The sequence below is a fragment of the Hypanus sabinus genome, chromosome 5 (assembly GCF_030144855.1).
Source record: "Hypanus sabinus isolate sHypSab1 chromosome 5, sHypSab1.hap1, whole genome shotgun sequence".
NCBI classification, from domain to species: domain Eukaryota; kingdom Metazoa; phylum Chordata; class Chondrichthyes; order Myliobatiformes; family Dasyatidae; genus Hypanus; species Hypanus sabinus.
The window spans coordinates 165,112,119-165,136,950 of record NC_082710.1 but is presented as its reverse complement, the minus strand read 5'-3'; the positions used below and the strand labels follow the sequence as shown (position 1 = coordinate 165,136,950).

At 49.3% G+C, this 24,832-nt stretch overlaps 1 protein-coding gene and 1 non-coding gene across 2 annotated transcripts in view; one reads left to right on the top strand and one right to left on the bottom strand.

The window, feature by feature from the left end:
• The first annotated feature begins 5,403 nt into the window (after window positions 1–5,403).
• Window positions 5,404–5,567, top strand: LOC132394883 (U1 spliceosomal RNA). Its single transcript, XR_009512429.1, has one exon. It is a non-coding gene; the product is annotated as a U1 spliceosomal RNA (small nuclear RNA).
• A 5,950-nt stretch (window positions 5,568–11,517) lies between these two features.
• The window catches only part of LOC132394541 (zinc-binding protein A33-like), a 34,114-nt gene continuing 20,799 nt past the window's right edge, over window positions 11,518–24,832 (bottom strand). Inside the window, exons 2-6 of the mRNA XM_059970828.1 lie at window positions 22,925–23,020; window positions 21,015–21,248; window positions 15,096–15,118; window positions 14,087–14,199; window positions 11,518–13,171 (exon numbers count right to left, since the gene is read on the bottom strand). Coding sequence (XP_059826811.1) covers window positions 12,624–13,171; window positions 14,087–14,199; window positions 15,096–15,118; window positions 21,015–21,248; window positions 22,925–23,020 — 1,014 coding nt within the window. The 3' untranslated portion in view covers window positions 11,518–12,623. The remainder of the gene's footprint in view (window positions 13,172–14,086; window positions 14,200–15,095; window positions 15,119–21,014; window positions 21,249–22,924; window positions 23,021–24,832) is intronic.

Below are 24,832 nucleotides of genomic sequence, written 5' to 3'. Positions count from 1 at the left end.
TCAGTCACAGCGCAGGTTTTGATGAATGGAAGGCTGCCACTGTGAGTTGCACGGTTCTGGGAAGGAGGTGTTGGAGGAACTTCCGTCCTACCCTGGTGGATGAGGTTAGTGACTACAAGGACGACGAGGAATCTGAGCATAGTGCCGTGGTCAAGCAAAGTAAGAGTGATCGGGGACAGCGAAGAAGGGAGAATGAATGGCAGCATCTGCGTTTGCCAGTGTGGGTCCAGAAGGCTGTCTTGCCCACCAGGTCGGGGTTCATGACATCTGCTCGGGACCTTGCAGCAGGGGAGGAGGTTGTTACATCCTTGTGGGAACTCAGGGTTTGAGGACGACTGAGGAGGAGGTTCCTCTGAAGGCACGGGAGCAGCCAGTGTCCTTATGGGGGGGGGGGAGCGAAGTAGCAATGGTAGGGGTTAAGAGGGGACCGAGCGGTTGGACTCAGTGACATCAGGGAGGGTGCTGGAGAGCAGTAGGGATCCTGTCAGCTTCTACTGGGACTTGAACTGGATTCTTCCCGGCTGTGTGAACTAATCGGGGAAGAACTCTGCCGTGGCCATACCTATGTTTGGAGGGAGGAATGTCCCAGTAGCTACAAGAAGCTGAGAATAAATGAGACCACCGGGGTTGGAGACGTTGTCTCAGACGGTGACCCTTGGTTCTAGACTTCTCAGAGAGCGAAAATGGCCTCCCTACCCAGCTCGCTGAACTCTGTGAGGATTTTATACGATGCCATGTGATCTCCTCTCGTTCTCCTGAGCTGTTAAATGGCGCAGCTTTAATGGTTAGCACAATCCTTTGAAGCTTCCCCTGTGAGGTCGGGTTTCATTTCTCGCCGCTGTCTGTGAGGAGTTTGTACATTCTCCTTGTGACCTCGTAGGTTTGCTCAGAGTGTTCCGGTTTCTTCGCACGTCGCCATGACGCACGGGTTAGGGTTAGGATGTTGTGGACATGCTCCTTTGGCAGCGGAACGTAGTGACATTTGCTGGCTGCCCTGAGAACAATCCTCTCTGATGTGATTTGACGCAAGCAAAGTATTTCACTGCATGTGCCCATGTACTTCTGATAAATACATCTCATCTTTACTCTTCATCCCTATCGAGTCTGCACTTCCTGTCGATACAATCTCATTCAGCAAACCCACTACCCCTGGATCCCGCGTCTTCGTTGCGTTCCCTCTCTGGAGATGAGATCTGTAAAACTGTGGATAACTCCAGTAATGCACCGTGATCCCACACTCCAATCTCCTTGAGGGCCCGACTAGTGAACGATTTCCCCAATCGAAAGCTTGTTATGACTTGCAGTTCCTCTGGACAAGCCAGTCTGATCCCTTTCAACATCGACACCACCGACATTAAAAGAAAATTTCCGCGTCGATGCCAATCTGGTTGACTTCAGTATTTTCGACCCTATGTTCCTTTCGCAACTCATTCAAATTACCCGTTTCCTCCCTGAATTTTCTTTACATCTGCTGTCCCACCCGGCGTCGTAGAAGGAGAGCGGCCGCCTTTCGTAGTCCAGGAAGATCCCGATCCGCTCGGGCTTGGCGTTGGCGCAAGAGTGGGCCGAATCCAGCCCATCCCCGGGGGCAATGCACCCTGTCGTTCCACAGCCTGACCGTCCAGAAGCCGTTATCGGGTGTCTGAGCGCACGTACTCGGTGCGCTCCGCCGTCTCTTTGGCGGCGCCGGCCATCCAGGCGGCCGAAGCTTCCACGTCCCAGTGTTGGGTTCCGGAGGCGAAGCCTTATTTCGTTTCAAATCTTTTTATTACTATTATCCAAAATAACAAGAGTTCAGCGATGTAAGTAACACTTACAATGTCTCGAAAGAGAGAATAACACAATATTAAGGATTGAAAAGTATGGTGGCGCAAACAAAAAAGAAAAGAAAAAAAACTACTAAAGCAACAAAAAAGAGAAAAAGACCCATTCGGTGTTCAACTCCGGAGCCCTGCGTCACACAAAAAGCTTCTAAAGATAAACATCAAACCGCCAGCAAAAAACATTATACCAAAATTTACAATTGGATCGTGGAGGAATTCTATCAATTATCTCCAATGGTGGTAACGAGAAACGAACCCCATCTGTTCTCAAAATCAAACATAGGCTCGAAGGTTCGACTTCCAATCTTCTCCAGACTAAGACATAACATCGCTTGAGAGAACATTGTGACAGAGTGGGAGCCGACGTATCCTCCCCTTCAACAGAGTGGCCCTCCTAGCTATCAGTGTAACAGACACAACAACATGTCGATCAGACGAAGAAATACCGCGGATAGTTTGAGGAATTATTCCAAAGAGCACAGTTAATTTGTTAGGTTGCAAATTAATTTTAAGTGCTTTCGAAATTGTAGAAAAAACTGACTTCCAGAGCTGTTTCAGTGTAGAACAAGACCAAAACATGTGTCAGTGTAGCTGTCTCAATTTTACATCTATCACAATAACTACCAACATTAGGAAATATTTCAGACAATCTCTGCTTCGTCACATAGTAACGATGAACAATTTAAAATTGAATCAGTGAATGGCTGAGGCGTCAGCGCGGCGGCGCAGAAGGTGAAACTCCGGTCGCACTCGGGCACCTGCCGCAGTTTGATCCGCCTCTTCACCATGGTGTGGGCCTTGGACAGGATGAGAGAGGGGCTCGCCGTCTCCGGGTCCAGAGTCGGCGGCGCCGGAACTGGGTGTGGGAAGAACGGGGAAGGTCAACGGGGGAGCGGCGCGGGGTGGAGCAACGGGCGGAGGCCGAGGGGTAAGGAGAATGATGCAAGGGGTAGGATAGGACAAGAGGAGGAAGTGGGAGGTGAAGTAAGAGAGTGAGAACCGGGACCGGAAGCTTCGGGAAGGCAAGGGGAGAATGGTGTGAATAGGACTGGGGTTGCTGTGCAGAAACAGTCATGGGGTTCCGAGGGGTGACGGGCGCGCGTTCTCAAACGTTCCGGTGCAGGAGAGAGTTACACGCGACGGCTGAGGGGTGGAACAGGCCGTCGGAGGAAGACGATCATTGGGGTCGGTCACGGGTAACTCACAGCGGATGGTGAGTAGGGAGTCTGGGGATTTCCGGACGAAGGGAAGAGAGTTTCAGAGGGGGTGATGTCGAGTGACGAGTAGGGTTGCGGCAGGTAGGGCCTTTGGTGAACTAGAGGGTTGAGGGAGGTGTGGACAGTGTGTTTGGTGATGAGCGGTATCGGGCTGGATGGGATGGTAGTTCCTCGGGATTTGGTGTGTTGGGGGCAGTTGTCAAGAAGAGGTTTGTAGAGATAAGGGCGGGGTGTGTTAGGAATGAGTGGCGAGGTGTTCTCCGGGAGAGACAGTGGGGTGCCGGAAGACATTGTTTGAGTGTTGGAGGCAGAGCAATTGAGGAGTGACGACCAACAGGATTTCGCAGTTCGGGGGTGAGTGAATTGTTCGGGCGGGAGACCTGGTGGAGTCCCTGATCCCGATGGCGTGAATGGGATCCCCGGGAGTTGTGAGTCTCTAATGACGGACAACGGTCCCGGATGGATGATGGAGGGTGGGAGGAAAGGTAAGAGGGGAGGATGCCTCGAGGTAGCACTGAGTTGTATGCGTATCCGGAAAGAGAGCATATCGGGTGAGGAGTTTCGGTCTGAGGGGACGGGAGGGTAGTCGGGACCGCTGTTTTGGGACCTCACCTGGGCTGACGACGTTAGTGCTGGCAGTCAGATACGTGGTCGGGAACGCAGCGCTCGGTGTGTTCGTGTGGGCGTGAGAGGCCACGTTTGCAACAAAGATTCTGCAGTTGAGATTGCGAACAGAAGTGCGCACGTGAAGGGTTGGCATGGAAGAGCACGACTGTGAGTGCATGCTAGAAACGGAGAGGGCACGTTTGACCGAATCTCATTTGGACAGTGGATATGGCTGAACAATTCGATAGAAGAGCGTTAAATAAAGGCTAAATAAATAACGTTAATTAAATAACGGATGTGATCGTGTTTGTGCGCGTGTGTGGGGGGGGGGTTAGGGTGGAAGTGTGACATCATGTGACTGTAAATGGTGCACGAGTGTTTTAAAATGAGAGAATGTCATGTATGTATATGTATATAAGAAACTGTGCCAACGTATGTATCTGCCCGTTTAATTAATTAGTGGCTGGATACATTTCTGGGTAATATTTTGTTAATGTTATAGTATGTGTATAAGTGTGAGTATCCAGGAGGGAGGAACGCACGGCCGGGGTATAAATACCACCGGACTAGAGAGGCCCGGGGATTATCCTGATGACTATTGCAGATTGTGTCAACGAAACGTCGGTTGTAATCGATACATTTACCCGGCTGGAAGCCCGAGAAGAGTTTAATTGTATTGTACGCCGGCCAGGGACTAGATCCATTTTCACCATACGGTGCATTCATCTACCTCAGACAAACCTAATGCTTATGCTAACAACACACAGAAAATGCTGGTGGAACACGGCAGGCCAGGCAGCATCTATAGGGAGAAGCGCTGTCGACGTTTCTGGCCGAGTCCCTTCCACCAGTATTTTGTGTCTGTTGTTCGAATTTCCGGCATTTCCAGATTTCCTCGTGTTTGCTCTAATGCTGGTGCTAATTGGTCTGAATCAAACCCAGTAAATATTGTTTAGAACACAGCGTGCTAGGCAGCATCCTCGGCAGTATGCTGCATAGCCTGCTGTGTTCCACCAGCATTTTGTGTGTGTTGTTGTTTGAATTTCCAGCATCTGCAGATTTCCTCCTGTTTACTCTTTAAATATTGTTTAGCACCATTCTGACCAAGTTCAAGGATGCCTGCAGACCAGACTGGCATTGTCACTTTGCGTAGCGCATCTAACATGGTCACAGGCATATTCGACCTGTTGACTGTTGGGATATTTACGCACTCAGCGAGTTGGTGTATCAACTTTGGGGGCAAGTGGGATCTATTGTCCCCCGAAGGTTTGGGAGCATTCTTATGCATTGCTTTGTCCGAGGAAAGGAGTTTCTGCATTCAGATATGCCGAAGTTTAACTTAGTGGAGACATTGTCAGCCTCACCATATTGAAATAAAGAATGTCATTGTAAATCCTGAATTGCATTCAATCAGCAACTGTTAATTCTGATCTTAAGGGTTACACTCTAAACGTCACGTTGTGAGCCTTCCAGCCTCCTTGTTGCTCCTGCACTGACACCTCGTGGCCACTTTCAGAATAGCAACATACAACGATTCCATGTATGGCAAATATACAAATTAGCACTTGCGGCAAATTAAAGCAAAAAATTCCAGCTGCGGCCCAAGAAAAACAGAAAGTAAGAATAAACTTCTAGGGGTGCCTCTTCTTAATAAGATAATGCAGAATTACGGACATTGATGTCCCGAAATGGTGTACCACCTTTAACTTAAAGAGTAACGTTTACGATTGGATCGTCACGTGGCGCCGTGATCAAACATACTTACCTGGCAGGGAACCGTCGGTGATCATGACGGCCGAGGTTCCGGGACGAGGCTATCCCATTGCACTTCGGGTGTGCTGACGCCTGCGATATCCCCAAATGCGGGATACTCGACTGCACAATTTGTGGTAGTGGGGGACTGCGTTCGCGCTTTCCCCTGATAATAGTTTAAATGAAAGAATTTGTTCTTGCCTTCCATTTAATTCCATAACAGCTTTTCATTCCTTGCTCCCCTTTTAACACAGCCGGTAGTACCTTTGCCGGTTTCATCCAGTCACGAATGTATGGCAGCACCGTCTTGTGATGTTTCCGTTGTTGCTCAACATGGAAAATGAGATCCTATTCACAACATGTGGATAGGGGTCAGGGGTCGGGGGGGGAGGTGAGGAGAGAGAGAAAATTGGTCGGCGTTAAGGCGTTTGGGGAACAACGGCGACAGGAAATTATAAAGTTCATCTTTGCAGCTTCGCATTTTAAAGCCGGGAGTGAACGGAGCCCGGCGCGTTCGAAAGGAGAGCGACGAACGATGTCCCAATTTGCGTTTAACAACTTCGATTTCACCACAGCATGTCACCAGTACCTTTCTGAACGATGAAACGTTAGTTACGCTGGCACCTTGTAATAGAATGTATGAAGGGCTTGCAGCGATTCCATTTACCACAAATATCATGAATAAAATATGGCTGCAAAAAAATCTCAGTTAATAATCTGGAAGTTACATTCAGTAGATAAGCGTCCGTCACGATTAATTTGTTCAGTCAGAGTAGATAGACAATGTCCCCTAGACTGTTTTACTGTGTCTTGGGAACAAAGTCTAATTTCGAAGAGTAATTACGTTAACATCAGAAGGTGAGATGTGAAAATAGTTTTATTATAATAATGCCTGCAACATTATGCTGTCTTACACGAACATGCACCTTGCGCTTTGTATCAACCTGTTCATCGGCAGGCCAAGCAATTCAGGGACCCGAGCTAATATTATTTTGAGACTCTGCGTACTTGACTGTATGCGCTGCGTGTGACTCTATTGACTGCCTTTTGTATCTTGAGGAGCTGACAGGGTCCAAATGGAAAAAACCCACGGAGAATGGTAGGGTGGAGGGGACCAGCAGGTAGGGGTGAGTGACAACAGGGAGGGTGCTGGAAAGCAGTGGTGATCCTGCGAATTGGTATGTGAATTAATCGGCAAATAACTCTGCTGTGGCCAAGCCTATGTTTGGAGGGAGAAATGCCCCAGTAATTACAAGAAGCTGAGAATAAATGAGTCCACCGGAGATGGAGATGAGTAGTCTCTCCATTGATCTCAGATTTCTCAGACAGGGAAATTGTCCTCCCTACCCAGCCTGTTGAACTCTGTGCGGATTTTATGCGTTTCCATGTGGTGTCCTCTCGTTGACCCGAACGGTTAGCACAACGCTTTACAGCCCCCTCGGTGAGATCGGGTTTCAATTCCCGCAGCCGTTTGTCTGTGACCGCGCAGGTTTCCTCCGAGTACTCCGCTTTACTCGCACGTCGCTAAGACGTACGGGTTAGGGTTCGATACATGCTCTGTTAGTGACATTTGCTGCCGGCCCTGAAAACAATCCTCTCTGATGTGAGTTGACGCAAACGACGCATTTCACTGCATGTGTCGATGAGGTTGCGACAAGTAAATCTCATCTTTAATCTTTATCTATTTTCTTACGAAATTCCCGTAACTGGATCACTTACCAGCAAAGATAGAGAGGTCTGCTGAACTCTGATGGTACTATTTTTAAAAGTCTTTATTTATAAAGGGGCACAAAAATAAGATTAATACAGACATTCAGATAATATACGTCGTCAATACTCAATCTAAAAACCGCGGGTATAATAATAATCATCAATTAAACAATAGCTCTATCGTTTGTCTAGGGGATATTGTATTGTCCGATGGAAAGATAAAAGTCACTGTCCTTTCGAGCTGCAGCTCTTTGGGTTTAAGAGAGACGGTTTTAAACTTGCCCGGGTCTTTTATGAGGCCAATCCGTTGAGTCGGGGGAGTTGGTTCCCCGTTGTTAGTTCCAAGTCGTTTTCCGTGGTACCAGCCACTAGCCCCCAGGCAAGGGAACCGAACGCATGTGGCTTCCTTCAAATGGCTTCCCGCTATTACGGGATCGCTAGCGTATCTTCTGGTGCGTCTGAGGGGTTGTTCCTACAGCCCCTCTTTTATCTTAGCTCGCCGGGTAGTAGATGTCAGTCAGATTGGGGTGATGCAATCTCTCTCTCAACCAGCCCACTTTGCCCGAGGGCTTGCACGTAGCATAGTCCCCAATCCACAAACGTGGTCTCCAGGAGACAATGGCCAGGTCTCTCTCTCTCATTTCCTGGGTCCTCTGACCCAACCCAATAATGCTCTTGCGATTCTCACAAAGGAGGGGGCTACCTCGCACCCTTCGGCCCCTCAGAGCTGTGGTACATTCATAACACCCCCTTTCTTCAAAGCGTTTACACCAGCGGTGAAAAGAAGTAGTACAGAGTCTTACAGGGTTTTAGAAGCTAACACAATACAAAAGTTTTTTTTCTACAGAGTAATGCAGTGATACATTCAAATCAGCATCTAGACAGTTAACGATTACAGCGTCACTTCCTTTAATATCTTAACATCTTGTACCTTACTAAAGTCCTGTAGCATCAGACTTCAATTTAATAACCACCTATTTTTTTCTTCAGCAACAAAAACTAAGGAGTTGTGATCTTAGCATACGTGCATCTACAAAAGTTTATGTGAATACTAACCGTTTCGGTCGTTTTTAACTGAACAGGCAGGCTTCCAAAGGGGTTCTCTTTATTATTCACAGGCTTTGGCGAAATCCCGTACAACCGGCTTTGCTATTTAAAATGGCATCCCCATTAACCGTCGCGTCTTTTCCGGGGAATTTGAGTAAGGGGGTGAGATAAACCCTCGCCCGCCTGTTCCATAGGAATTATTTTATCAACACCGTGTCCCAAACTTAGCCCATCTTCTGAATTTCCACCCACCTCTGTAATTTTACCCATGTGGCTAACCCTCTCGTCAGGACCCTTCAGACTATTGGTTTTTGATTCGAACTCTTTGTTCAAGCAGCATTTCGAATTCGGCCTCTACACACCACATCCTGGCACAACAATAGCGTGGGGGGCCCCGCTATCTCCCGGCTTACCGTGTAAGCGATCTGCCGGGTTTAAAATTTCTTCATTCGATTTGGGAACTACAGATTTCCCGTTTCCTTCAATGATAATTCTTATCTCCCCATTCCTAAATTCTGCATTAACTTTGAACACACCTTCGAGTCCAAACACCTCACACTTCACGGTTACCAAGGTTACCCTTTTCCCACTGAACCAAGTCTATCTGACCCACAAGGTCGGCCGCCCCACCGTTCCACTGAATCAAATACCTCAGCTCCGTTACCAGGTTCAGCACCACGTGCATTCCCATCTCGGACACAGTCAAACGGGGCATTGGCCTCTTCCAGGCTTTCAATACCCGTCCCCTTTTTAAATTCTGAGTTCCCCCGTTTCTCCCAGGTACTCTCTGGGCAATTCCCTTCCGGAGTAAACTCAACCCTGCGGGCTGAAACTGCCAACCCAGCAGACTTCTTCCAGGTAAGGACACCCTTTTTGTCTAGGGCTGCCCTCATTTCATTATTGGGAACACCTTTAGAATTCTCAACTTCTTCAAACAGTTCTGCCAACCCAGACAGATCATCCCTTTCCAACTCTGGACCTCTTAACCGCTCTATCGGTTCCTCATCTTTATTTTCTGCCTCTAGGACCCTTCTCCTTGCTAAAGGCAGATCTACCTCCGCTCCCTTATCCTCTTCCACTTTACTACTCTTCGTTTTACCACCCTCTAAACCGTGTTGGTACAGGGTCGGTAGAAACGTCTCGGCCAAATCAAAACTGGCCAGATTTAAACTGCTCTTGTTCTCAGCTGCCTTTCTCGACATGCTGCGGGTGACCGCGCATGCGGGATAGATCTGGGACTCTAGGGGCGGGGCCGCAACACTCACCGGTCGGCTTGTCCTCGTCATTGCTGCCCAAACTTCACCACCGGCTAAATCGTTACCGAGAAGGACGTCTGCGTCAGTTTTCGGGAATTCTGATGGCACCCCTATTTCAACGGGTCCAGACACCAGCTCACAATCCATAATGACCTCATGTAAGGGCACCATTTCTGTCCCTTTACTTATTCCTTTCACAGCTACGATTCTCGTCTTGCGACCAAACTCTAGTACCTTACTGCTGATCAACGACAGCTCAGCCCCCGTGTCTCTCCAGATCCGTACGGGAACGGGTGTGTCTCCCTCCCTCACAGACAAGGTTCCGTGTGACAGACAAGTCTCCAGCCCTTCTCGTACTCTGTCTACCCGGGGCTCTCTTGTCGATCTACTGATTACCACGGCACATTCGAGAGGGACTGCTGCTTTCCCTTTTCCCGTCTCCCTCCTCGGAGCAAAGCACCGAGACGCAACATGCCCGCTCTTCCCACAGTTAAAACAGGTCAAGCCCTGAAATCTCTGGCCGTCTGGCCTTTCCCCCTCGACCTTACCACTAGCTCCCGGTGGTACATCTGCCTCAGCCGGCGGACTTTCTCGATCGTTCCCACGGTCTCTCTGGGTATTTTTATTCGAGGTAAACTTTGTTTTGTGGGTTAGGGCATATTCATCTGCGAGCCTAGCAAATTCTGAGATGGACTTATCCGGCTTCTCATTCAGATACGTCCGGATATCCTCCGAAACACACCCTTTAAATTCCTCAATCAGAATTAACTCCCTGAGACGCCCATAATCTTCTCCCACTCTCTCTGCGGTGCACCACCGGTCCAAGAGCACACCCTTCTCGTAGGCAAACTCGGTATGCGTCTGATTCCACCCTTTCTTTAAACTTCTAAACTTTTGTCTATAAGCCTCAGGTACTAGCTCATAACCCCGGAGAATGGCTGCCTTTACTTTGTCATAACTCTCCTCCTCACCCTCCTCCATGGCCAACGCCGTATATGCCCGCTGTGCCTTCCCCTTTAACACACTTTGTAACAACGCCACCCACTGACCTTTGGGCCACTTCTGATTCACTGCCACCTTTTCAAAAAGCAAGAAGTAACTATCGACGTCCGTTTCCTCGAACGGTGGTACTAGCCTCAATTCTCGACTAACATTGAACCGCTCCTCTCGGTCTGACCCCTGACCGCGTTGCTCTTGCTTTAACTTCTCCATCTCCAAGTCATGTTTCCTCTGTCTCTCTACCTCCCTCTCCTTCTCGGCCCTTTCCTTCTCCTTCTCAGCTGCTTCCAGCTTTTTTAACTGAAGTTCATGCTCTCTTTGCTTCTCAGCTCTTTCCTGATCCCGTTTCACCTCTAACTCCTTTAGCTGGCGTGCTTGCTCCCTTTGTTTGTCGGCCCTTTCTCTCTCTCCCTCTCTCTCTCTCTCTCTCTCTCTCTCTCTCTCTCTCTCTCTCTCTCTCGGCTCTTTCTCTCTCTCTCTCTCTCTCTCTCTCTCTCTCTCTCTCTCTCTCTCTCTCTTTCTCGGCTCTTTCTCTCTCTCTCTCTCTTTCTCGGCTGCTTCCAGCTGCTTTAACTTAATTTCATGTTCCAACCTTAATTTCTCCAACTCTAACTGAGCCGTCCCACTAGCTGGTACCTTTTCAGGGATAATTTCCAATACTTCAGCTGCAAACACATTCTTCTCGATGTAATACTGAGTTATGGCCTTTCGCACCTCCCGCTTTTTCATTGACGACCTCACCTCTGCGAGGTTTAACGCCTTCGCCAAATTTACCAAGTCTGATTTGGTGGCCGCCTCTAGCACCTCCAGAGTCGGGGTTTCTATAAATTCATCCACGTCCATCATTGCTGGTTTACCGTCTGGCTACCGGCGTACCAAATCAAAGTTTGGACTTACAAGCCCGATTCACTAGCTCCCCAATTTGGTTTCAAATCTCGAGACGAGAACCCCAATTTTATTACGAAATTCCCTTTACCGGATCACTTACCAGCAAAGATAGAGAGGTCTGTTGAAGTCTGATGGTACTATTTTTAAAAGTCTTTATTTATGAAGGGGCACAAAAATAAGATTAATACAGACATTCAGATAATATACGTCGTCAATACTCAATCTAAAAACCGCGGGTATAATAATAATCATCAATTAAGCAATAGCTCTATCTCTAGGGGATATTGTATTGTCCGATGGAAAGATAAAAGTCACTGTCCTTTCAAGCTGCAGCCCTTTGGGTTTAAGAGAGACGATTTTGAACTTGCCCGGGTCTTTTATGAGGCCAATCCGTTGAGTCGGGGGAGTTGGTTCCCCGTTCCAAGTCATTTTCCGTGGTACCAGCCACTAGCCCCCAGGCAAGGGAACCGAACGCACGTGGCTTCCTTCAAATGGCTTCCCGCTATTACGGGATCGCTAGCGTTTCTTCTGGTGCGTCTGAGGGGTTGTTCCTACATCCCCCCTTTTATCTTAGCTCGCCGGGTAGTAGATGTCAATCAGGTTGGGGTGATGCAATCCCTCTCTCAACCAGCCCACTTTGCCCGAGGGCTTGCACGTAGCGTAGTCCCCAATCCGCAAACGTTGTCTCCAGGAGACAATGGCCATGTCTCTCTCTCTCTCTCTCATTTCCTGAGTCCTCTGACCCAACCCAATCATGCTCTTGCGATTCTCACAAAGGAGGGGGCTCCCCCGCACCCTTCGGCCCCTCAGAGCTGTGGTACATTCACAACACTATAGAGTCTGCAGCTACACAATCTCATTCAGCAAACCCACCATCCCCGGATCCAGTCGCTTCGCTGCGTTCCCTCTCTGGAGATGAGATCTCCAAGAATGTGGGTAACTCCAGTAAGGCGCCGTGACCACACACTCCAATCTCCTTGCTATCTGGACGAATAGGCGATTTCCCCTTTGAAATTCATCTGGACACAAATGCATTTGGTCCATTAAAACTGTTCTGCTTCAATGAGGTTGACGACAGTATATTCCGCCCTATGTTCCTTTTGTCACTCACTCAGATGACCCTTTTCTACCTGAAATTTGTTTACACCCGCTTCCCCATTCATAATCCCATCCGGCTAAACCTCCCTCCCCCACCCGAATCCTGTTGTGCCGATCGGTTTTGCACACGCATCCCAGAGAAAGGTTACTCTGCGGGACAGCAAACCCCTACCCTCTCGCATCCTCACTACCCGGGCCGGAGAATCATTATTCCTCGTGATGGCAGCTCACAACCGCAGGTGGAAAAGCCGGAGCACCTCAGTGTCGGCCGTCTCCAGGCCGGAGAGAGGGAAGACAAAGGGGTAGAGTCTCTCTGAGAAGCGTTCAAAGAAGGTACAGAGATGCGACATGTCGCCGGCGTCGTAGAAGGAGAGCTGCCCCCTCTCGTAGTCCAGGAAGATCCCGATCCGCTCGGGCTTGGCTTTGGCGCACGAGTGGGCCGATGACAGCCCATCCCGGGGGCAATGCACCCTGTCGTTCCACAGCCTGACCGTCCAGAAGCCGTTATCGGGTGTCAACAGCACGTCCTCGGTGCGCTCCGCCGTCTCTTTGGCGGCGCCGACGATCCAGGCGGGCGAAGCCTCCACGTCCACCTCCCAGTAGTGGGTTCCCGAGGCGAAACCCTCCGTGGTTAGCACGGCGGCGCAGAAGGTGAACCTCCGGTCGCTCTCGGGCGCCTGCCGCAGCTTGATCCGCCTCTTCACCATGGTGTGGTCCTTGGACAGGATGAGAGCGGGGCTCGCCGTCTCCGGGTCCAGAGTCAGCGGCGCCGGAACTGGGTGGGCGAGAAGGGGAAGGTCAACGAGGGAGCGACTGGGGGGTGGTTGGAGCAAAGGGCGGAGGTGTGGGGGCAAGGAGAACGATGCAAGCGGAAAGAGGGGCAAGAGGAGGAAGGGAGATGTGAAGTAAGAGGGGAAAGTGACAGGGAACTCTGGCAATGGGAGGGGGAGGATGGGAATGGTGGGAGTAAGACTGGGGATCCTGAGCTTTCACAGTGAAGGAGTTCCGAGGAGTGACGGGAGGCCGTCTGAAATGTGTCCAGCCGGGGACAATACAGGCGGACAGCTGAGATGCGGCCCGTCGGAGGGAGACGGTCATGGGAGGGTGATTGGGTCGGTAATGGGTAATACCCAGCGGAGTGTGAGTGGAGAATATCTGGGATTTTCGGACGGAGTGGTGGCAAGGTAGGGTAGGAATAGGGCGATGGCTAAGTAGTGTGTCGGAGGAGGGGCGGTAGATGTGGTAAGAGCGGTATCGGAGTGGATTGGGGAAGTGTCTCCTAAGGGTTTGCTGTGGTAGGGGAAGTTGGTGGCAGTAAGGGTAGGGCTAGGTAGGAAAGGGTGGCGAGGGATTCACCGGGAGAAACAGTGCGATGCCGGAGGGCAGGGTTTGAGTATTGGAGGCAGAACAGGTGAGGGGTGCCGATGAACAGGATTTCGGAGTGAGGGGGCGAGAGAATTGTAGAATATTGTTCGGCCAGGAGACGCGGTGGAATCCGAGATTTCGATGACGCGAATAGGATCCCGGGGAGTTGTGAGTGTCCAACGAGGTGCCACGGGAGGATGCGGCGAAAGATAGGAGGGGAGAATATCTTGGGGTAGTGCTGAGGTGTGGGGTATCCGGATGGAGAGAATATCGGTCCAGGTGAGTGCGTCGGTCTCAGGAAACGGGAGTGGTGTCGGGACCTCACCTGGGCTGACGACGTTTAGCATCTGTTTCCACGCCGCGTACTGCAACGGGCCATGGAACTCACCGACGTTCATCTCGGGCGGCTGGAGCACCGGCTCCCGGTGCAGGTCGCTCCTGAAACGGCAGCGGTCGCCGTGAGAGGCACGGTCGCGCGCGCAGAGCTAGTTGTGATCGTGCACACGTGGGTGAATACGTGTGCAACAAAGGTTCTGCATTTGACGGTGCGAGCGTAAGTGCGCACGTGAAGCATTACGTATGTGTGAGTGTGACTGAGGTTATGTGTGTTGCATGTGGGCGACTGTGCACGTGCTATTGTTACCGGTAAGTGTCAGTAACCATATGGGAGAGCACATGCGTGAGTGTGCAAGATTGTGTCCACGTGGAAGAGCACGACTGTGAGTGTGCGTTCGACCGTATGTGTGTTTGGGAAGGGACATGGTTGAACAAGTCGACAGAAGAGGATTAAATGAAAGTCATGTATACGAGACAGTGTTGGTGCACACGTGTCTGATCGTGTTTTGTGCGGTGGGAGAATGACAAAATGTGAATGTACATGATGCACGCGTGTGTGAAAATGAGTGAATAACATGTATATACATGTGAAACTGCCAAAATATGCGTCTGCAGATGTTATATTAGTTTGTGGCTTGACACGTTTCTGGATAATATTTTGTTATGGTATGGTAAAGTGTGAGTGTCTGTGTACGTGATGATGAGGGCACACACCTTGACGTAAAACTGCACTCACACAATCACTCAGTGAGTTAAATCCGCTCTCAACCTTCAGCACGCTACCACCTGTGCATATAGACTCTGCCGCCCCCGGTATGGTCTCCTGCAAACGCTGTCATTCTTTCATATGTTCAAACACATTACACACACACACACACACACACACACACACACACACACACACATTTCCTGCCTGTCACTGTGTCACGGTCGCCTCGCTGATTGAGCCAAAAAGCCCCACTTTGATTTGGAAACACAGCTAGGGCGAGGAAATTCACCTTTGAATGATGTTCTTGATTTCCTAAATAAATCAAAACCAAGCACAATTAATGATCCAAGTGTTCACTTTTAGTGCCGAGTCACCCCCACCCCCACCTGCCGCCCTTCCCCGCACACCCAAACAAACACACCGCAGCCCGTAAGGAGTTGGTACGCGATTCCCTTACTCTTCTACAAACATTTACTCTCTCTGACATGAACATCATCTTTCAATCATTTAGCACCTACCTTCACTTGGGGGTGGGGGTTGTGGGGAGTTTAAAAGCAGCCGATGAGCCTACCGTCATTTTCCTGAGGAACACAAAAATACACCTGCAGATGCTGTGGCTCAAAGAATACGTACACAACGCTGAAAGAACTCAGCAGGTCAGGCAGCATCCGTGAGGAAAGAGTAGCCAACGTTTCGGGCCGAGACCCTTCATCAGGAATGGGGGGGTGGGGTGGAAGAGAGGGCCGAAGCCCAGTAACAGAGATGGGGGAGGGGGGAGGGCGAGAGGCGCCAGGTGGAAAACCAACCATCTACCGTCTGTGTAGCCTCCAACCTGGAGGTATGAACATTGAATTCTCCAATTTCCGGTAATTTCCCTCCCCCTCCCCCTATCCCAGGTCCCTCTCTGCTTCTCTCCCCTTTCAACTTTCTGCTTTATCTCTACAATTCTTTCATGCGTATCCCCTCCCCTCCCCCCTTTATCTTTTCTCTGATTGGTTTTCCACCTGGCGCCTCTAGCCCTTCCCCCTCCCCTATCTCTATTACTGGGCTTCCCCCCCAGCCCCAGCTCTTCCCCCTTCCCTACCTCCATTACTGGGCTTCGGCCCTCTCTTCCCCCCCCCTCACCATTCCTGATGAAGGGTCTCGGCCCGAAACGTTGGCTACTCTTTCCTCACGGATGCTGCCTGACCTGCTGAGTTCTTCCAGCGTTGTGTACATATCCCTGAGGAAACTTTTGACTCTTCAACACCATCCACCTCTTTCTAACAGCCTTGAAAGCAAGAATAGAGATTCCTTGCTCAAACTAGACAGGGTGCTGGTGAGACCGCACCCTGAGTGTCCAATGAAGCCCGCACTCGCTTTGCAACCTACCGAATAACGAAAGGCCTAGAGTGACGGCGGACAGGATGTTCCCAATAGTAGGAAAGAGGGCACAGCCTCAGAATTTAAGGACGGCCCATTAGAACAGAAATGAAGAAGAATTTCTTTAGCCAGGAGTGGCAAATCCGAATGGGAGACGCGTCAATGGTGTTACGTGACTACGGTTTCGTTCACTGTAGACTGTCACTTTAAGAGACGCCAGGATGAGGCGGGACTATGATGACAATACTGTATAAGAAGCTGCGTCGGTCCGCTGAGACTCGGAGTAAGAAAGGAGAGAGAGAGAGAGGAGATTTCGGACCGCCAGTGCCTCCAGCACTTGTAAATGGGTAAAGTCTGTTACTTCCCCATGCCCAAAAGATTGGGTTGAATAATAGACAGGATGTGTGACTGTCACGTCATATGATCCATATGTTGATTCCGTCGGAGTATTCTGTGGCGACCACTTTCGTTAACCCTTGCCTGGAATCGGGTGTGCTGTGCTAACCACTTGTGTGAAAGGGACTGTCACTTTGTGATATTTCTAAGTGGATTTCAGAACGACTCGACTGATACCCCAGCGTGGAATCCGTGGCATTTTCCGTAATTGCCTTCTCTCTACATTTTAATGTGGATTTACAACTCTGTCCCATCATTCATTCCGTGGATTACTGAACCTTTCTACTTTGTCGCCTGAAACTTAAGACTTAAATAATTGTTCCTAAACTTGACTGTTTGGGAGCCGCATACACACATATACGTAGAACACTGTTAACTTCTGTTTATTTCGTTTGATATTCTATATTTTGAGTAGAAGCTAATAAACATAGTGGTTTTAACATCAAAACCAGATTCAATTTGTCGTCTCTTGCTGCTGGTACGCAACAATGGGTATATTTAAAGCAGAGGTGGCTAGGTACTGAATTAGTGAGGGCATCAAAGGTTATGGGTAGAAGGCAGGAGAATGGCGTTGAGAAGGACAATAAACTGACCTTCATCAAATGGAGCAGCAGGTTAGATGGAACAAGTAGCATAATCCTGCTCCAATGTCTGAGGTTCTGTGCAGGCCTGACCTCAACAGGAGAGGAAGGGTTTCACTCTGATGAGCAGAATGGTGGCAAATGTTCAGCAGATTGATGACTGGGGCAGGGAATGGTCCTCTGTGGTGAAATTAAAGCAGACTAGGACCATACTCACTCGAAAGGTTTGCAGTGAACTCTTTCTCCTCTACTTGCTTCCTGCTCTCGTCTCACCGTTACCGTCAGGAAGAAGGTTAAGCAGCCTCAGGACTCACGCCAAAGCGGGCTCAGGAGCAGTTATTACCCCTCAACCATCAGGTTCTTGACATTTACTCAACTTCAATTGAAATGCTCCCACAACCAATGGGTTCACTTTCAGGTATGCTTCGTCTCATGTTCTCGATATTTACTGCTTATTTATTTATGATTAAAATGTTTTATATCTTTTTGTATTTGCACAGTTTGTTAACTTTTACACCGGGTTGAATGCCTATGTTGGTGTGGACTTCCATTGATTCTATTATGGATTTATTGAGAATGCCCACAAGAAAATGAATCTCAGGGCTGTATATGGAGACATATATGTACTTTGAAAATAAATTTACTTCAAGCTTTGAAATCTACAAAGCCCTTGCAGGGCTTTTCAGGCAGATGTAGGGAGAGTGTTTCTGCTAGTTGGGGTATTTAAAGCCAGAGTTCACAGTCCCAAAGTAATGCCGGGGATGGGGTGTCAGAAGTTCAGGACAGTCAAGAAGAAATGTCTTGACATAGTGAGTGGAGATCATTCGGAAATTTCTACAACAGTCTCAGTCACTGAACACATTCTATAAACATCTTGATAGATTTTGAAATTTTGTGAGGTTGGTACAGGGAAATAGCACTGAGAAGTGATGGACTTATAGATAACAAACAAGAGAAAATCTGCAGATGCTGGAAATCCGAGCAACAAGACACAGAAAACGCTGCAGGAATTCAGCAGGTCAGGCCTATAGCACTGATGGAAAAAAGTACAGTCGATGCTTCAGATTGAGGCCCTTCAAAAGGACTGGAGAAGAAAAAGATGAGGAGTCGAGTTAAAAGGCGTGGGGAGGGGAGGGAAAAACACAAGGTGATAGATGAAATCGGGAGGGGGTGGGGGAGGAGTGAAGCAAAGAGCTGGGAAGTTGATTGGTGAAAGAGATTCGGGGCTGGAGAAGGGGGAATCCTATAGGAGAGGTGAGAAGGTGATGGAGCTGAGTCTACGGACAGATCAGTCATGATCTTATTGAATGGCGGGGCAGGCTCGATGGGCGGGATGGCCTACTCCTGCTCCTATCTCTTATGTTCTTATTAAGGCATTGGGCCAAAGAAAAGGGGGAAGGAGTTCCAGAGGGAGGTGATGGGCAGGCAAGGAGATAAGGAGAGAGAGGGAACAGGGGATGGGGACTGATGAAGGGGGAGTGGCATCACCAGCAGTTTGAGAAATCTATGTTCATGTCAACAGGTTGGAGGCTAACCAGACAGAATATAAGGCATTGCTGTTCCAACCTGAGAATGGCCTCGTCATGCCACTACAGGAAGCCATGGATAGACATATTGGAATGGGAATGGGAAGTGAAATTAAAATGGGTGACCAGTGAGAAATCCGGCTTTTTCCGGCACACAGAACGTAGGTGCTTGGTGAAGCTGTTTCCCAATCTATGCTGGGTTTCAATGGTATACAGGAGGCTACACCACGAACACTGGACACAGTATATAAGCCCATCGACTCATAGGTGAAGTCTCACCTCACATGGAAGGACTATTTCAGGCTCTGAATAGAGGAGGTGTAGTACTTGTTCCACGTGCAAGGATAAGTGCCAAGAGGAAGATCAGTGGGGAGGAGCGAATGGACAAGGCAGTCGCTTATGGAGTGATCCAGGCAGAAAGCAGAGAGTGGAGGGTAGGAGGGAAAGAGGTAATGGTGGGATCCCATTGGAGATGGCAGAAGTTGTGGAGAATTATGAGCTGGACGCAAAGGCTGGTGGGGAGGTAGGTGAGGACAAGACAACCTTATCTCTGGTAGGGTCACAGGAGGAAGGGGTGAGAGCAGGTGTGTGTGAAATGGAAGAGGGCAGTTGAAGGCAGTGTTGATGGTGTAGGAAGGGAAGCCCCTTTCCCTTTGAAGAAGGAGGACTTCTCCTTCATTATAGAAGGAAAAGCCTCATCCTGAGAGCAGATGCAGCAGAGATGGAGGAATTAAGAAAAGGGGATGACGATTGAGAGAAGTGGACCTCACCTTTGTCCCCCTGCACTCATGCGCCTGCCATGACGCTGAGATCTTCTCCTGCCACCTCCGCCTCTGAGCTTATTTCTTTGACAAGGACTCTCCATCCTGCACCGATGACCTCTTCTCCCATTTTCAAACTTCCTCCTCCTCCTGGACACCCCGCCCTGGTCTCTGCCTCCTCTGGACCTTTTCATTGACAACTGCCAACGGGACATCAACTGTCTCAAATTCAACACTCCTCTCTCCAATTCCAAACTCACTCCTTCCAAACGCTGTGCTCTCCACTCCCTCTGTACTAATCATAATCTCACCATCAAACTGCAGATAAGGGGTCTGCTGTTGTAGTTTGGTGTTCTGACCTCTATGTTGCTGAGGCCCGGTGCCAACTCTCAAACACCTCCTATTACTTACACCTCTGTTAGGAGAGGACAGAAGGCCATGGAAGAAGAAAAAGGGTACAGTGGGTAGAGCTGCTGCCTAACAGCTCCAGTGATCTGGGTTCAGTCCTGACCTTGGCCGCTGTCTGTGTGGAGTTTGCCTGTTTCTCTATGTGACCGTGTGGTTCTAGAACAGGAACAGGCCCTTCAGCCCACAATGTCTGACCTGAACATGGTGCTCAACTTCTTCTGCATGCCAGTGCATATTCCTCCAGCTTCTGCATACTGACGGGCATAAACTGTTAATCCATTCCTTTCATGAAAACCCATTAAACATCTGTTTCGTATTTGCTCCCACCATAGCTACTGTCAGCTCATTCCAGACACCCACACTCTCGTGCTGAAAATTTGCCCCACTTATCCCTCTTAAACCTTCCTCCTCTCATTTTGGATTATCCCCTTTGCACTGGAGCGAAAAATATGCTCTGTCTATCTGCCCTATCTACATCGTGCACAAGTTTATAAACTTCCAACCATTTTCCCTGGGTGCTCTGCTTTCTTCCCACTTCCAAATCATATATGGCATCTATCACTAAGGACACTCACTCACCTGGACATGCCCGCTTCTCATTATTATCATGGAGGAGGAAGTACAGGAGCCTGAAGACTCATATTTGATGACTTAGGAACAGCTTCTTCCCCTCCATCATTTTGGCTCTTTCCCTTTTGCACTTTTTACTTATCTAGTTTTGTAACTTACAGTAATTTCTACATCTTGCACTAAACTGCTGCCACAAAAGAACAAATTTTATGACGCATGTCAGTTGTAATTATCCAGATTTCAATGTTGATTCTGGTTTGGGTCAGCAGGTTAAGTGGTTGCAACAAATTGTCGGCACTTTGTTGGTGAGGGTCAGAATCTGAAGGGAAAGTGTAATTGGCATGAATGGGCGCTTGTTGGTTAACACATATTAAATGGGCCAAATGGCTGGTTCCTAAGTGGTGTAATCTATGATTCCCATTTGAAGACCCTAATTAATTTCATTCAATTTCCTCCCCCCTCAACACACATGTTAGCCATTCCCTCTGGATTAGGGAATCCCAACCTTTTTTATGCCATGGACCAATACCATTAGGCAAGAGGGTTCATGGACCTCAGGGTGGAAACCACCCCTCGGGATCTCCCTGGATGAACTGTGTCTCACCGTCAGGAGCCTATCTCGGTCCTCGGTGTGGATCAGCGAGCGTATCTCTGCAATGAGCTTCTCGATGGAGGTGGTCCTCTTGGAGACCAGCGTGAGGTTCCCCTCCAGAGTCTGAACCAGTTCCTGGGACTCCTTGGTCAGCCGCTCACTCAGACTCGTCTCCTGCTCCCACAGGAATTGGTGCATCTTGGAAAATTGTGCCTCGATGTTCTCTTGGAGGTTCTTCGCCAATTCCTGAGTGGGAAAGAGGCAGGACGAATTAATAGACATAACACACACAAAAGGCTGGAGGAGCTCAGCAGGCCAGGCATCATCTATGCAAAAGAAATGTTTTTGTAGATGAGAAGTCGACATTTCAGGCCAAAACCCTTCAACAGAACTGGAGAAGAAAAGATGAGGAGACAGAGAGAGTTAAAAGGTGCGGGGGGGGGGGGGTGTCGAGGAAGAAACACAAGGTGATAGGTGAAACTGGGAGGGGGAGGAGTGAAGTAAAGAGCAGGGAAGTTGATCGGTGAAAGTTATGCAGGGCTGGAGAAGGGGCAGGGAATCTGATAGGAACCTCTCTTCTCTTCTCTTTTCAGAGAATAGTCAAATATTGCTCCACCGCCAGGTGGCAGCAGAAGCAGTAGTTGATTGTGGAGATCACAGACCCGGACTTAATCCTGAAACCCCAAGCAGAGTGCAAGGGTCCCAGTACCAGAAAAGACTCCCAAGCCCCGGCTCAGAGCAGGGTCCCAGTCTGGGTTCTGGTCCATAACCTCGAGCTGAGTCTAAGACTCCCCTTCCGGGAACTAATTCTCGAATCCTGTCTGAACGCACCGGTCCCGGTTCTCGGGCTGGAGTAACTACCCGCGTTTCAGGAGGAAGGTCTCAGTACCACAAATGACCTTCCATCACACCTCCTCCCCTCTCGCACGGCTGATACTCCATTCCGCATGTCTCCCAGAGCCGTTCTAACTCTCCCCGTGAACCCGTGCACCGGCAGGCGGCGGAGAACTGGAGACGGAACTTCAACCCTTGATCGACCATCGCCTGTTAGCACGCCGTGGGATAGTGCTGTGCATTGCAGCGTGCTGAGCACATCCCACCCAACCATCCCCACCCTTCCCTCGCCAGCTTCCCGCGGTCCATCACTAAGGTGATATACTCCACAGGGATCCCAAGCCAATCCCTTCTCACGGGATAGAAACCAGACACTCGCCTCAGATCCAGGCCGCTAAGATCGGGGTTGTGCGGCCGCGAGAGGAGGCATCGCGGACGCCCCTCTGGGAGAAGGTGGAGGAGAGGCTGACCACAGCATCCAGTGCTCGCTGTTTCTGGGGCAGGTATTTGCCAGCACTGCCGAAACGTCCTCGGTCGTGGCTGTCCGCGGGAGACCCAGCAGGGATCATATGAAGGGAGGTAAGTCGGGGGTCCGCGAGAGTTAGGTCGGGGTCGGGGGGGATTGTGTGGGTGCACTATTATAGTGTAGGGCAGTGAGCAGGAGTCTGGTTGGGGGAGCTCCAGAGTTGGACAGAGATCGGGGATTGGGACAGATATATGGGATCCAATGCGGATTGGAGAGGGCAGATCCAGTTTACGGATCAGAGGGAGGGTGAGTAGCTGGGATCCAATTATTTCACTGGGGTCACAGGGATGGGTCTGTCTGATCGCGTGTAAGACAGCGAACAGGACGGAGAGCGTGTGAGATCCGGTGTAGGGAATTAGAACCAATGGGTGGATGGGATCCACTGCAGGGCAATGAGTGGGGATGCAGAGATCCAATTGAAAGATCACGGGGCCGGCAGGGTGAGTGGCCGGGCAGAAATCACAGGCGATTTGGGGGAGGGATGCAGAGATTGGTGTTGTCCCTGAACACTGGGTGATAGGATATCCCGAGCTCCACTCCCCATGACAGGTAATGTTCTCACCAGCGTCTCAGAGATCCGGGTCCCCTGGCTGCACTCCACCGTCCGGTACTCCAACAGTCTTTTCTCCAGGAAAGCAGCCGAGTTCTCCAGCTTCGCCTTCGAGAAAGCATATTGCCTGGTCAGTAGGTGGGCATGGTGGGATTCCATCTGAAGGCAAGGGCCGGCCAAGGACCTGGGTTCCCACGATCTCACAGGGACCGAGAGAAGATCATGCTCCATGAACCAGCCAGAGCAGATCTGGCCAGGACCCCAGCTTCACCAGCCTTTCTTTGCTTCACGTCAACCCTATGCCCTGAGCAACAATCCATCGATCCCTAGAATGGAATGGAGGAGTTCCGCCTGGGCCCATTGAAACCTCTTCAACATTTAAAACCATTTTTACATCTCAATATTTTGCAAAAAAACACAAAGGATAGGAGCAGGAGTAGGCCATTCTGCCCCTCAAACATTGCTATGCCATTCAGTGAGATCATGGCTGACATTGTGCACCATTCCCCATGTCCCCTGATTTTCTTAATCTCCAGAAAATGTCTCTTATGAACACACTTGGTGACTCAACCTCCTTTTGCTTCCTAACAGTGAATTCCTAAAGTCTCTCTGCCGTCTGTATGAAGGTATTTATTTACGTTACCTCTATACTGGAAGCCCAGCCATTTATATTCTGTGAGCTTTGGTCCTTGACTGCTCAGCCAGGGAAGCCAGCTTCCTTGCTTCATCCTGAGAATTTTCTAAGTTTCACTGTTATTTCTTCTCCTGCTGAATGCAAGAAAGTGTGGCACGAAGACAAGGAAGTGTGCAGATACTGGAAATCCAAAGCAACGCACACAAAATGCTGGAGGAACTCAGCAGGTCAGGAAACATCTATGGAAACAGTTGACTTCCAAGGCCGGTCCCTCCATCAGGACTGGAACGTCACCCGTTTACTCTTTTCTGTAGATGCTGCCTGACCTGCTGAGTTCCTCCAGCATTTTGTGTGTGTTGCAAGGAAGTGTAGGCTCAGTTTCCTCAAAGGGCAAACCCTCCCTCCCTCCATCCTTCCTTTGATAGGGATCTCAGCCCTTCTCACACCACACTTGGTGCACTCTCACTGGTCTCTGAAGATTGCAGTATTCAAATCCTCTCGCAATTCAGCCTGATTTACTTAATTCCTTTAAAAAAGTATAATTACTTTTTGTAACTGAATATTGACCTTGAAAGACTGAATGGGAGCACCCCTGGTTCGCTGAACACCACCACACCACCAGTTAAAAAATATTGCAATTTACTTTTACGAAAATGCATGCACTCACACTTCTGCACATTGCCTTCCATATGTCAGGTCCTTGCCCATTCACTTAACCTGTCCATATCCCACTGAAACACTTCTGCATCCTTCTCATGGGCTCTCACTGCCACCTGGCCTCAAATTATCAGCGAACTTGGAGATAGTACACTTGGCCCGCTAATCCTGTCATTGATGCTGATCATGAACCAAATCCACTGCCCACCACTCCCTACTTTCTCCTGTCCAATGTATCTGGCTCCTCTGTTTTCTGTCCATTAACCAGTCGTCAATACATCCCTGTACTTAACTCCATCTCACAGGCTGCTCAATAATATCTTGCGTGGTACAGTACTTAACTGAAAACTTTCTGAAACTCTAAAAAACCCATGCCAACTGGTTCCCCCTTATCTATTCTGCCAGTCACTATCCCAAAACAGTGAAACAGGTTTGTCAAGCTTAATGTCCCATTCATAACTGCGTGTTGACCAAGTTCAACCCTGTAATTTTCTACTATTCCCAGCCTTATTTTTATTTCTTCTTCTATGAAGGCAGAAGCTAAATATTTGTTTCAACCCCTTACATTTCCTTATTTCAGACTAATTTCTCCACCATGTGCGAAGGACTCAATTCCATTTTGCTGTGCA